This window comes from Sinocyclocheilus rhinocerous, unplaced genomic scaffold (genome assembly GCF_001515625.1).
Source record: "Sinocyclocheilus rhinocerous isolate Xijiao unplaced genomic scaffold, SAMN03320098_v1.1 scaffold382, whole genome shotgun sequence".
Lineage (NCBI taxonomy): Eukaryota > Metazoa > Chordata > Actinopteri > Cypriniformes > Cyprinidae > Sinocyclocheilus > Sinocyclocheilus rhinocerous.
In genome coordinates, this window is record NW_015642829.1 from 689,122 (window position 1) to 701,528 (window position 12,407).

The 12,407-nt window shown below is 37.0% G+C and overlaps 2 protein-coding genes across 7 annotated transcripts in view; both read left to right on the top strand.

Annotated features, from left to right (window-relative positions):
• Positions 1–3,183, top strand: part of dcun1d2a (DCN1, defective in cullin neddylation 1, domain containing 2a) — a 14,400-nt gene extending 11,217 nt beyond the window's left edge. For 4 of the 5 annotated variants that reach the window (XM_016573995.1, XM_016573994.1, XM_016573992.1 and 1 more), the window contains exons 3-7: positions 723–891; positions 1,302–1,432; positions 1,532–1,614; positions 1,774–1,870; positions 2,019–3,183. In XM_016573995.1, the coding sequence (XP_016429481.1) occupies positions 723–891; positions 1,302–1,432; positions 1,532–1,614; positions 1,774–1,870; positions 2,019–2,098 (560 nt within the window). In that variant the 3' untranslated portion in view covers positions 2,099–3,183. The remainder of the gene's footprint in view (positions 1–722; positions 892–1,301; positions 1,433–1,531; positions 1,615–1,773; positions 1,871–2,018) is intronic. The other variant, XM_016573991.1, reaches the window with a different exon arrangement.
• A 56-nt stretch (positions 3,184–3,239) lies between these two features.
• Positions 3,240–12,407, top strand: part of LOC107756764 (cell division cycle protein 16 homolog) — a 10,866-nt gene continuing 1,698 nt past the window's right edge. The window contains exons 1-16 of one of the 2 annotated variants that reach the window (XM_016573989.1): positions 3,240–3,302; positions 3,689–4,242; positions 4,716–4,770; positions 4,905–5,002; positions 5,243–5,281; positions 5,558–5,698; positions 5,949–6,108; positions 6,365–6,459; positions 6,760–6,893; positions 6,975–7,054; positions 7,141–7,190; positions 7,270–7,343; positions 7,981–8,106; positions 8,208–8,360; positions 8,451–8,514; positions 8,807–8,868. In XM_016573989.1, the coding sequence (XP_016429475.1) occupies positions 4,195–4,242; positions 4,716–4,770; positions 4,905–5,002; positions 5,243–5,281; positions 5,558–5,698; positions 5,949–6,108; positions 6,365–6,459; positions 6,760–6,893; positions 6,975–7,054; positions 7,141–7,190; positions 7,270–7,343; positions 7,981–8,106; positions 8,208–8,360; positions 8,451–8,514; positions 8,807–8,868 (1,379 nt within the window). In that variant the 5' untranslated portion in view covers positions 3,240–3,302; positions 3,689–4,194. Of the gene's footprint in view, positions 3,303–3,688; positions 4,243–4,715; positions 4,771–4,904; positions 5,003–5,242; positions 5,282–5,557; positions 5,699–5,948; positions 6,109–6,364; positions 6,460–6,759; positions 6,894–6,974; positions 7,055–7,140; positions 7,191–7,269; positions 7,344–7,980; positions 8,107–8,207; positions 8,361–8,450; positions 8,515–8,806; positions 8,869–12,407 lie in introns of those variants that run through there. The other variant, XM_016573990.1, reaches the window with a different exon arrangement.

A 12,407-nucleotide genomic window follows, 5' to 3' on the forward strand; every position in this document is an offset into this window, starting at 1 on the left:
AAGTTTAGATGGTATTTTTTCTTTTCATCTTGCCTCTGTATAATGCATATTAGGGCTGTGCAATTAATCGAATGCGGTTGTCATGCTCATCTCGTCAGTAAAGCTGGTTCCGTGATTAGTGGTAAATCTCCATCATCTGCTTTCAGATGGAGCGGCATTTACTACACAGAGCCGTAGTCCACTGACAATTAGGCAATGTCGCGTTCATAATCGCAGATGAATCGCATTCGATTATGAATGCAATATTGCCTAGCTTGTCAGTGAACTACTGCTCTGTGTATTAAATGCCACTCCATCTGAAAGCAGGCGATGGAGATTTACTACTAATCATGGAACCGGCTTTACTGACGAGATGCGCATGACAGTCGCATGCGATTAATTGCACAGCCCTAATTATGATTTTAAGCAAACATAAACATACGACTAAGAATAAAGACTAAGTTTCAGTGGAAAAATAAAATGTCTAAACAAGCTGTTCCTGTTAGAGCAATAAAACAAAACCTGCTGCTTGCATGGCACAGAGTTAAGAAAAATGGCAGGACCTTCATAAACAAACTTCATGCATTCACATGTTATTGTAAAGCCCAAAACCAAACAAAAACTTACTCTGTGCACCTTTAAATGTTGAATTCCTCTTAGAAAGTTTTGTTTTACTAAACCAACACTTCTTGTGTTCTTGGTTTTTTTAAAAGTCACCTTAGTGTTTTGCTGTTCTCCCTCAGATCCCCAGGATGAGAATAAGATTGGGATTGATGGAATTCAACAGTTCTGTGATGACCTCAATCTGGATCCAGCCAGTATCAGTGTTCTGGTTGTGGCATGGAAATTCCGTGCGGCAACACAGTGTGAATTCAGCAAGAAAGAGTTCATTGATGGCATGACAGAGCTGGGGTGGGCTATGACATCATTTCTTTATTTAGTCATGCGTACCGTTGACAATATTTGGGGTGTGTGGTGGCTGGTAGTATTATTAAAGGTGCTTTGGGAATATCATATCAGATACATTTGGGAATATCTCACATAAAATGTCCTACTATCTGGTAAAATCACTGAAATCGTGCCTCTTTATGTGACAGTCCTCGGCTATAAGAACCACAGAAAAATTATCACATCTGAAATGCTTGATGTGTCTCAAATTACTTTGCATGTTCAGATTTGCTAGGAGAAGCTGTGTAGTTAAAAGTCAGGTTGTAGTCGTTAACAGAACTTTTAATATAAATCTTAAAATTTTGTTTGAGTGAAATGTGAATGAGCCAGTGATTAGATTGGCGACGAGCCTAAACGTTTCATTTCATCTGCAGGTGTGACAGTCCAGAGAAACTTCGAGCACTTCTGCCCAGATTAGAACAGGATCTGAAAGACAGCGGAAAGTTCAAAGATTTCTACCAGTTCACCTTCAACTTTGCCAAGAATCCTGGACAAAAAGGTTTAGGTAACAGCACCTTTTCTTTCTGCAATTATGCGAGTTTTCACTCTGGCTTCTTATAACGAATAAACAGTCTTCTGTATTAATCGTCTTTTTCCATTTCAGATTTAGAGATGGCAGTAGCATATTGGAACCTGGTTCTGGATGGACGTTTTAAGTTCCTAGACCTCTGGAATAGATTTTTATTGGTAATTCATTATAGCTTTGGACCTTTGACCCTGTTTAGCACTGAATACAAATTAAAATGGGTTTTCTGGCTGCTACGCAACACATTAACCACATAGTGGAATAATTTCTTTTAGCAATTAATTTAGATGCTCTCTGGTCTCTGCCCTTATTTTGTGAAGGAGCATCATAAGCGATCAATTCCCAAAGACACGTGGAACTTGCTTCTGGATTTTGGCAACATGATTGCAGATGACATGTCAAACTATGATGAAGAAGGTGACACACATTATCAATTTTTGTTGTGTTTTGTGAGCTAATATGCTGACTGAACTTTTAGTGATTGGTTTTGAAGTTATAAATTGACTGCCTTTACTCATATAGGGTATGCTGGATTTTAATCATGTCACGTTCTGTTTTGTTTCAGGAGCATGGCCTGTTCTCATCGATGACTTTGTGGAATATGCTCGGCCAATTGTGACGGGATCAAAGCGCAAAACTGTATAGTAACGCTGCCGCTGGTCGCCTCATTGACTTTGTAGTTTTTTTTAAAGACTTGTAAGCATAATAAGAGTGAACTAAGAGAAACACTTGAAACCCACAAGCTTTGCAAAAGGAAGGATGGAAAAGACGACTCAGACGTCCACACATCACACAGGAAGGACAAGAGTGCGAAACTCAAGATTTCTTATAGAGCCATCAAATGCACATGGCCAGCTATATTTGCACTGGCGACTCTATTCTAGCCTGAAACCCTTGGAGATTTTGGGTGGATAACTTCGAACCTAGTACCTCATCTCCATAGCAATCAGTGTCACTCTATAGGGCCGAGTCCTCATTGCCTACCCACTCTTCACAGTATGAATTATGGAATAGTCTCTCCAGTTTCATTTTAGATTATGTACCCATCTGTCTGGGTGTGTATCTAATGCAGGACTTGATGCTGATCATGTCCGCATTTTAAGCCAGACGTTCATGGGCAGCACAGCATGCGGCTCACCACACCAGCACTATTGTTACAGTTGTAAAATACTGTATCTACTGCAGCAGTATGTACAGAGAGAAATGTATTATCAGTAATGTTTTATTATATGAAATATGAAAGAAAGGCGTGGTCAAAACAAGATGTCTCCATACCATGATCTTGTGTGATTTTAGGTCAAATGTGTCATCTGCCCTGTTGCGGAACTTGTAACAACATGGTTCAGTGTTACTCTTTTTTTGTTTTGTTTTGTTTTGTTTACCAGATTTATGTTAAGAAATAAATTATTGCCCTTTATGTTCTTCTCAATCTCTAACAACCCTGTTATTCTTTAACAGGACATCTATCCTTGGACAACAAGAGGCTTTGCGAGCTTTCACTATGAAACATTCTCCCACCAGTATCACAAATTCAACATGCATCTGAATCAAAATGATTATTGCAGAATATTAATACCTCGCTTCATAAATCACTAAAAAGCAACCCTAGAGCATGATGGTAGGGATGGAGTTATATTTGGTTTGCACCAAACATTCAGGACATGGAGGTTAATTTTAGTGCCCTCTGAGACTACAATATTTTTTTTCTAAAAGCTTTCAGGTTTGTCACAAGCATAATTCAGGCATGATGTAATGTTCATCTTTTTCAGAAGTACTTTCCTTCTCATGGATGAGTGCCAAATCTGCAGTGCTGAGAATATTGATGTCAGCCAAAATGCTCTGCATCGTGGTCAGTACTGTAGCTGACCTCTTGGTCACCCATGTGACATCTTCCCTCTTTTTTCTGTTGCTCAGTTAGGTCTGGACTGTGTCCAGTGTTTCTTTCATCCATTCTGTTCAACTAAACATAATGTCTATAGAAAGATTTAAAGCTTTTCCAATAATATTATAACCTTTTGTAGCTTTTTTAATCCTTCGGTTCATATCAGAGTTCCACATCACAGGCTGATCTGTTGTTTTAGTGGATAGAAGCAATCGAACACAGTAAAATAACTGTTTATATCACTTAAAATTGGTGAGAGTTAGTATGATCATGTAAGTTATGACTTTCTAGTGTGGAACATGAGATGTTAGGCTGTCATTCTGCCTGAAATTCTCAATATTTGTCCTCCACAGAGAAGAAAGTATTGTGAATCGGGAACAACATGAGGGTGAGTAAATGATGACTTTTTATTTTGGGTGAACTACTCCTTTAATGGCGGAAATGAACTTGCAATGCGATTTCACTGTGTACCACAAGAGAGCGGCAATGTGTTTATATCCCAAAGAGGCTTCACGTTCACGTTTGAGAGCTTGTATCCATGTATTGTTGCATTTTTATTATGTGTGTTTATATGTATGTTATAATATTCTAAGTGTGTAAAAAAAGTATTTTCACTGAAATTTGCCTTTTGTTGTATTATTTCGTTGTTACTTCCAATCCATATACAAATAATAAAAAAAATGACGGAACTTCACAAAATCGTTGTTTCTCTACGGAATGTTACCAATGTAACACGCGTTTTATGCTAACCGCGGGCTTCAATCTACATTGAGAGGTTCAGTCTTACAAAACTCATTTTCAATTTATTGCATTTGACAAGAATGACAGTTTTTTGTATCTGACAAACAGCACAATCACCATGAATCTTGACAGGCTTCGTAAAAGAGTGAGACACTACATTGATCAGGTAAGAATCAGCAGTATATTTAGCATTAACACTGTAGCTTTAATTTGCACACCAGATAAGATTTTGTTCATTTATGTTTTTATAAAGCTGTTTATATGATACTACGTAATCGGAATATTATAGAAAATGGAAAAGTTAAGAGTTAGTATAGTTGGTTCGGAACAACTGGGTTCATTTTTTAAGCTAGCCAGCTGACTTTCATGCTAACAGGTTTAAAAGCTTCTTAATTTACATTTAAATAACAGAATTGTTGGTTGTTAATAGATATGACATCATGTTGTTTTGGACGGTTTTATTCTTAGAAATAAATCGGTAATATAAACTCTATGAGGGCGTGTACACGTCAAACTGCATTAATATGATTAAATGAGCATCTATATATGTTGATTGCTAAATAAAAATCCAGTTTTATATGAATGAAAATATGAATGAAATGTTGTTTACCTCAAATTATTGCATGATCTGTTTTATAGCAACAGTATCAAAGTGCTCTGTTCTGGGCTGACAAAGTAGCATCCTTATCACATGGTAAGTATCTTCATCCTCCTGAACACTGTATGGATACTGTCAGTGAAAGTCTTAGATAAAATGCGTATTAGTGGTAATTAAATTACATTGACTCTTAATTGCATATTAATCACAGGCTGTTTAATCTCTTGTAGAGGATCCTCAAGACATTTATTGGTTAGCACAGTGCCTTTATTTGACAGCACAGTATCACAGAGCCTCTCATGCGCTCAGATCTCGCAAACTTGACAAGGTAAGATAATTGATTTGATCTGCTGATTGACTGATGAAAATCATTTCAATAGTAACAAATATTCTTAGGTCTTAGTCCTTCAAAAACGTAACCTGATAAATTAATTGAAACATCTTTCTATGCTGAAATGTTTTAAGTGCATTAATGCAGTAGAATGAAGTAAAAAAAAAAATCATCTTCATGTTCAAGGGAATTAATGAAGACGTATATGGTGCTTCATTTTTGGTTTTTGTTTCCCAGTTATATGGAGCCTGTCAGTATCTAGCTGCAAGATGTCATGTGAGTATTTACTTTAATGCCATGAATGTTTTATTTTATGCATGACATAAAATAAAATATTGTAATAATGTGGTATTGTATATAATATAAAAAATACATATACAATATACATTTTTGCCCTTTTTGAGGGAAATCTGAAAACATAATCAGATTAGCCAAAATATTTAATAAATGAACATACAAGGGGTGGGGCATTTGTGTAATTTTAAGACTGACAGACCAATTGTTCTGAAAACTTCTAAGGAAATAATCAGTAAATCCTTTTGTAATCTTCAGTATGCTGCCAAAGAATATCAACAAGCGCTGGACATACTGGACATGGAGGAAGCAGCCAGCAAAAAATTATTGGAGAAGAATGTAAAGGAGGATAATGGCTCAAAGGAAACCGTAAAGGAGTGGGAAATGTCTCCTGCTTCAGTAAGCCCAACTCTTTTATTTATTCATTCATTTATTCTGGCCTTCTCCAGGATGAAAACTACATTGGATTTTTTTTCTTCTTCCTGATTTCTGGAATGTTTCCTTGGTCATTTCTTGGCTTATGTTTTGTTTTTGATATTTGGACTGTACCTGAATGAATGAGTCCAGTTGGTCTTTAGAAATGATCTTGGTATTTGAATGGCATAACAGTTTGTCTGGATCTTTTACTCCATGTGGCCTTTTCACTCAGATCAATAGTTCCATCTGTCTCCTGCGGGGGAAGATCTATGATGCCATGGACAACAGACCCCTAGCCACGTCTAGCTACAAAGAGGCCTTGAAACTGGACGTCTACTGCTTTGAAGCCTTCGACCTTTTGACGTCCCATCACATGCTGACCGCCCAAGAGGGTGAAAGAAGCTTTTCATATTTTCTTTCAGTTTTTGAAATTCTCTGGTTTTGTACATAAAGTTGCTTACAGCTTAACAAACATTGTTAGTGGACCAAACAAAAAAATCTATAAATATAAATTCATAACAGCAATTTTGTTTAGTGTATTGTTATCTGACCTGTAGCCTTTTGATTGAGTCATAATAGTCTTCACTTGAAAGTCACTTAAGATAAAATGTATAAATGCTTTTAAAGTCATAAAATGTTTTGTTGTAGAAAAAGATTTCTTGGATTCTCTGCCCTTAAGTCAACAGTGTACAGAAGAGGAAGTGGAATTGCTGCGTTTCCTTTTTGAAAATAAGTTAAAGAAGGTAAGAGAAACTTTTTTTTGTCGTCTAAACTCTCATAAGGTTAAATTAGGACAAGAGAAGTGAAAGATTTGTGTACCAAAGATGGTTTGCCATGATTTACATATGAAATAGCATTGATTGAACAGTCACGTCATCATGTGTATCAGATGCTGTTCATTATTTTTCCTGATTTTGTTGTTTATTCTTCAGTTTAAAAAAAGAACATGCACAAATTACTATGAGAATTTGAAGTGCCTGTTTATTCAGTCAATGGTTTTGAAGTGCTCATTGAAGAGCTAATCAGCAACTCTTCTTTTCCAGTATAACAAACCTAGTGAGATGGTCGTCCCAGAAATAGTCAACGGTCTCCAGGACAACTTGGATGTTGTTGTTTCTCTCGCAGAGCGACATTATTACAACTGTGACTTTAAAATGTGCTACTCTCTTACGTCAATGTAAGTCTGCAAAACAGACGTTGATTTCTAATGTTTGGCTTGACATTTAGGGAAAGTTTTTTTTAAATTTTTTTTATCTAGGGTAATGGTGAAAGACCCATTTCATGCTAACTGTTTACCAGTGCATATAGGAACTCTTGTTGAGCTGAGCAAAGCAAATGGTATGAGACTAAATATTGATTTCAGCTTTAATTTAAGTGTTGACTTTTAATGTGGAATCATAACATTTATCATCCGTTGTCTCTAGAGTTGTTTTACCTGTCTCATAAACTGGTGGATTTGTATCCCAGCAATCCGGTGAGTTAGATTCTCTTTCATAACACAAGTTTCATGTGATTGTTTTCTTATCATTTCTTTCTCTGTGAACCTTTTCAAGGTTTCGTGGTTTGCTGTTGGTTGTTACTACCTCATGGTTGGGCACAAAAACGAACACGCAAGGCGGTATCTCAGGTACGACTGTATTTAGTTGCATTGTAAACTTACAATTCCGTTCAAAAATTTGGGGTCAGTAAATTGTAGTTTTTTCTTTTTAAATAAAACTATTACTTTATTGGTAAACATTATTGACAGTAAAGGCTTTTTTAAATTGTTACAAAAATTAACATTTCAAATAAATGATAATAAATTTGCTTAAAAATTCAGCTTTGCCTGCAAAGGAAAGAATTACATTTTAAAATATATTAAAATAGAAAACAGCTATTATTTAAATCATATTTAATACATAATATTAATATTTAGTATTACAGTTTGTACTGTATTTCTGATCAAATAAATGCAGCCCTGATGAACATAAGAGACTTCTTTCAATAACATTCAAATGTTTTATTGAAATTGTCACATAATGTTGTCTAACATACGTTGCTTACTAAGGAAGTCGCTCATATCTTCGAAAGAAATGAGAAATAAGTGAATAAAGTAACCTTTTGCCCTATTATATAAATGGAAATAGTCTGGGGGAAAACCACTTTTTAGTGCCGATCCTGCAGAACTCAGTTTCTGTGGTAAATCTGACAAAAGGTTTCGTAATGATGACAGTAGATTTGTAGCTGAAGAAACTTGTGGTTAACATCAAAATCCCCTTCTTCAGTAAAGCCACCACGCTTGAGCGCACATACGGACCAGCATGGATAGCATACGGTCACTCGTTTGCTGTGGAGAGTGAACATGATCAGGCCATGGCTGCGTACTTCACTGCTGCTCAGCTCATGAAAGGGTCTGTAGACCTGCAGTGCTTGTGACAGTTCAGTTCATTAGGACAAGAATATTTGCCTCTAGTTTAGGCCAGAAAAAAGATGTCTGACTTTGTTTGAACAGATGTCACTTGCCCATGCTGTACATCGGTTTGGAGTATGGGCTCACTAACAACCCAAAGCTGGCAGAACGTTTCTTTAGCCAGGCTCTCACCATTGCGCCTGAGGACCCCTTTGTCATACATGAGGTAGCTGTGGTTGCCTTCCAAAATGGAGAGTAAGTGATTAAAAGAGCATTCTCACTATATTCTTCAGTTGTTAGTGGTTTTGTACAAGCTTTGCTGATAGGCGCTTTGCTTTGTTGCAGTTATAAAACAGCCGAGAAGTTGTTTCTAGATGCTATGGATAAGATCAAGGCCATTGGAAATGAGGTAACCACCCTGTGGCTTCTATCATCTAGTTGTTTATATGCTTGTTTTTGTTCAGAACAGACCTTAGTCAGAGTAGACGTCATGATGCATTTTTACGATCCTGGGTGCATGGTTCAACTGATGAAACCATGAAAATACCTCTTTACACAAATTTCCAATTGACAAACAGTTTCTTATATTGACTCATTTTCATTTGTGTCAAAATAAAACAAATGTCTCTTCTCTGTAGCAAATTAACTTTATCATACCCTTGTAAAATGTTCTGTCTTTTTAATGAATTATTTATTTTCAGGTGACAGTAGACAAATGGGAGCCGCTCTTAAACAATTTGGGCCATGTCTGTCGAAAATTGAAGTAAGTTGAAAGAATCCTGATTTTACAGTACATTTTAGTTTTTAGCACATTTACTTTAGTTTTTCATAACCTACAATACCATTCAAATGTTTGGGATTGAAAGAACTTTTATTCAGCAAGGCTGCATTCAGTTGATCAGTGGTGTAAAAAGTTGATCAGTAACAGTAAAGACATTTATCATCTTACAATAGATTGTTTCAAGTAAATGCTGTTCTTTTAAAACTTTATATTCATCAAAGAGTCCTGAAAAAAGTATCACTGTTTCCACAAAAATATTTCAACATTGATAAGAGGAAATGTTTCTTGAGCAGCAAATCAGTATATTAGAATGATCTCTGAAGGATCATGTGACTTTGAAGACTGGAGTAAATGGCTGCTGAAAATTCAGCTTGTCCACTACAGGATTTTTTTTTTTAATGTGAAATATTATTTATAATAATAATAATAATGATATTTCGCATTATTAACTTTTTTTTTTACTGTATTTCTAATCAAATAAATTTAGCATTGTTGTAAGAGACATTACACAAAATTCTAGCCAAACCCTAGTGTACATAAACTACACTACTGGCAAATATTGCAGCTAAAGTACCACATTCTATCCCAGTTAAAATAGGCAGGATCTGTGCCATAGTGACGCACTAACCTGGAATTGTGACTAAAAAGTGTCTGCTTCTAAAATTATCAGGAGTGGTATTTTAAAGGGATAGTTCACCCAAAAAGGAAAATTTGATGTTTATCTGCTTACCCCCAGGGCATCCAAGATATAGGTGACTTTGTTTCTTCAGTAGAACACAAATTATGATTTTTAAGTCCAGCCGTTGCAGTCTATCAGTCGTATAATGCATGGCAATGGTAACAAAATCTATGAGAGTAAAAAAAACATGCACAGACAAATCCAAATTAAACCCTGCGGCTCGTGACGACACATTGATGTCCTAAGACACGAAACGATCGGTTTGTGCGAGAAACCGAACAGTATTTATATAATTTTTACCTCTAATACAACACTATGTCCAACTGCCTTCAGCGCGCGCACGGCATCTGGTGCGTGAGGTGTGTACGCGCTCTGGCGTAGTTTACGTTAAAGGGTGTGTTGATATCCAGCCGAAGAGCAATCAACCATAACTTCAGGCGAGCAGGCTCAGAAGTTGGGAATACGTGGAAAGTCACCACTCCCGAATGAGTTCGCGCGAGAAATGTAATCTTTTAGTTTTAAGTCGGTTTGAACAATCCGGATAAGCGCAAGTAAGTACCATTTTGATTAGCCGTCGTACCTACAATGACTGTGCACTGTGTAAACAATGAGTGACGTATACGCGCGAGAGATCACTTCCGGCGCTTGCGTAAACTACGCCAGAGCGCGTACACACCTCACGCACCGGATGCCGTGCACACGCCCAAAGACAGTTGGACATAGTGGTGTATTAGAGGTAAAATATGAAATAAATACTGTTCGGTTTCTCGCACAAACCGATCGTTTCGTGTCTTAGGACATCAATGTGTCGTCACGAGCCGCAGGGTTTAATTTGGATTTGTCTGTGCATGTTTTTTTTACTCATAGATTTTGTTACCATTGCCTTGAGCAGCAAATCAGTATATTAGAATGATCTCTGAAGGATCATGTGACTTTGAAGACTGGAGTAAATGGCTGCTGAAAATTCAGCTTGTCCACTATAGGATTTTTTTTTTTTATGTGAAATATTATTTATAATAATAATGATATTTCGCATTATTAACTTTTTTTTTTACTGTATTTCTAATCAAATAAATTTAGCATTGTTGTAAGAGACATTACACAAAATTCTAGCCAAACCCTAGTGTACATAAACTACACTACTGGCAAATATTGCAGCTAAAGTACCACATTCTATCCCAGTTAAAATAGGCAGGATCTGTGCCATAGTGACGCACTAACCTGGAATTGTGACTAAAAAGTGTCTGCTTCTAAAATTATCAGGAGTGGTATTTTAAAGGGATAGTTCACCCAAAAAGGAAAATTTGATGTTTATCTGCTTACCCCCAGGGCATCCAAGATATAGGTGACTTTGTTTCTTCAGTAGAACACAAATTATGATTTTTAAGTCCAGCCGTTGCAGTGTATCAGTCGTATAATGCATGGCAATGGTAACAAAATCTATGAGAGTAAAAAAAACATGCACAGACAAATCCAAATTAAACCCTGCAGCTCGTCTAATACAGCACTATGTCCAACTGCCTTGAGCGCGCGCACTGCATCCAGTGCGTGAGGTGTGTACGCACTCTGGCGTAGTTTACGTTAATAGGTGTGTTGATATCCAGCCGAAGAGCAATCAACCATAACTTCAGGCGAGCAGGCTCAGAAGTTGGGAACACGTGGAAAGTCACCACTCCCGAATGAGTTCGCGCGAGAGAACGTAATCTTTTAGTTTTAAGTCGGTTTGAACAATCCGGATAAGCGCAAGTAAGGACCATTTTGATTAGCCGTCACACCTACAATGACTGTGCATTGTGTAAACAATGAGTGACGTATACGTGCGAGAGATCACTTCCGGCGCTTGCGTAAACTACGCCAGAGCGCGTACACACCTCACTACTGTTCTACTGAAGAAACACACCTATTAACGTAAACTACGCCAGAGCGCGTACACACCTCACGCATCGGATGCCGTGCACGCGCTAAAGGAAGTTGGACATAGTGTTGTATTAGAGGTAAACAATGATATAAATACTGTTCGGTTTCTCGCACAAAGGACATCAATGTGTCGTCACAAGCCGCAGGGTTTAATTTGGATTTGTCTGTGCATGTTTTTTTTACTCTCATAGATTTTGTTACCATTGCCATGCATTATACGACTGATAGACTGCAACGGCTGGACTTAAAAATCATAATTTGTGTTCTACTGAAGAAACAAAGTCACCTACATCTTGGATACCCTGGGGGTAAGCAGATAAACATCAAATTTTCATTTTTGGGTGAACTATCCCTTTAATGAAGAGCATGATGGTCACATGGCATCCTTTCTCTCTTGTGTGTCTTGTTTTCTCCACTTTAATAGAGTGCTTGTTTTGTTCTGTCACTCTAGTGTTTCATGAATTATGCATGTCCACCCACTGGATATCAAAGGGCTTGCAATTCACACTTGAAGATCATTCCACTCATGATTCTTTAGTTATAAATGGCTGTTTAATTATTTCTTTTGTTTTTGATTGTTTAGACCGTATCAATATAATGAAACCCTACAAACTTCTGCAAATAATTCACATGCAGTCTGTATTCAAATGTGTTTTGTGGATAATTTTTTAGCCTTAGTTGTGCTAATTTTTGTTAAAGGGGTCATATGATGTTGCTAAAGAGAACATTATTTTGTGTATTTGGTGTATTGAAATGTGTTTATGCAAAATACACATTATTTTCCACATACTGTACATTATTGTTTCTCCTCTATGCCCCGCCTTTCTGAAACGCGTCGATTTTTACAAAGCTCATCGGTCTGAAAAGCGAGGTGTGCTGTGATTGGCCAGCTATCCAGTGCGTTGTGATTGGCCGAATACCTCAA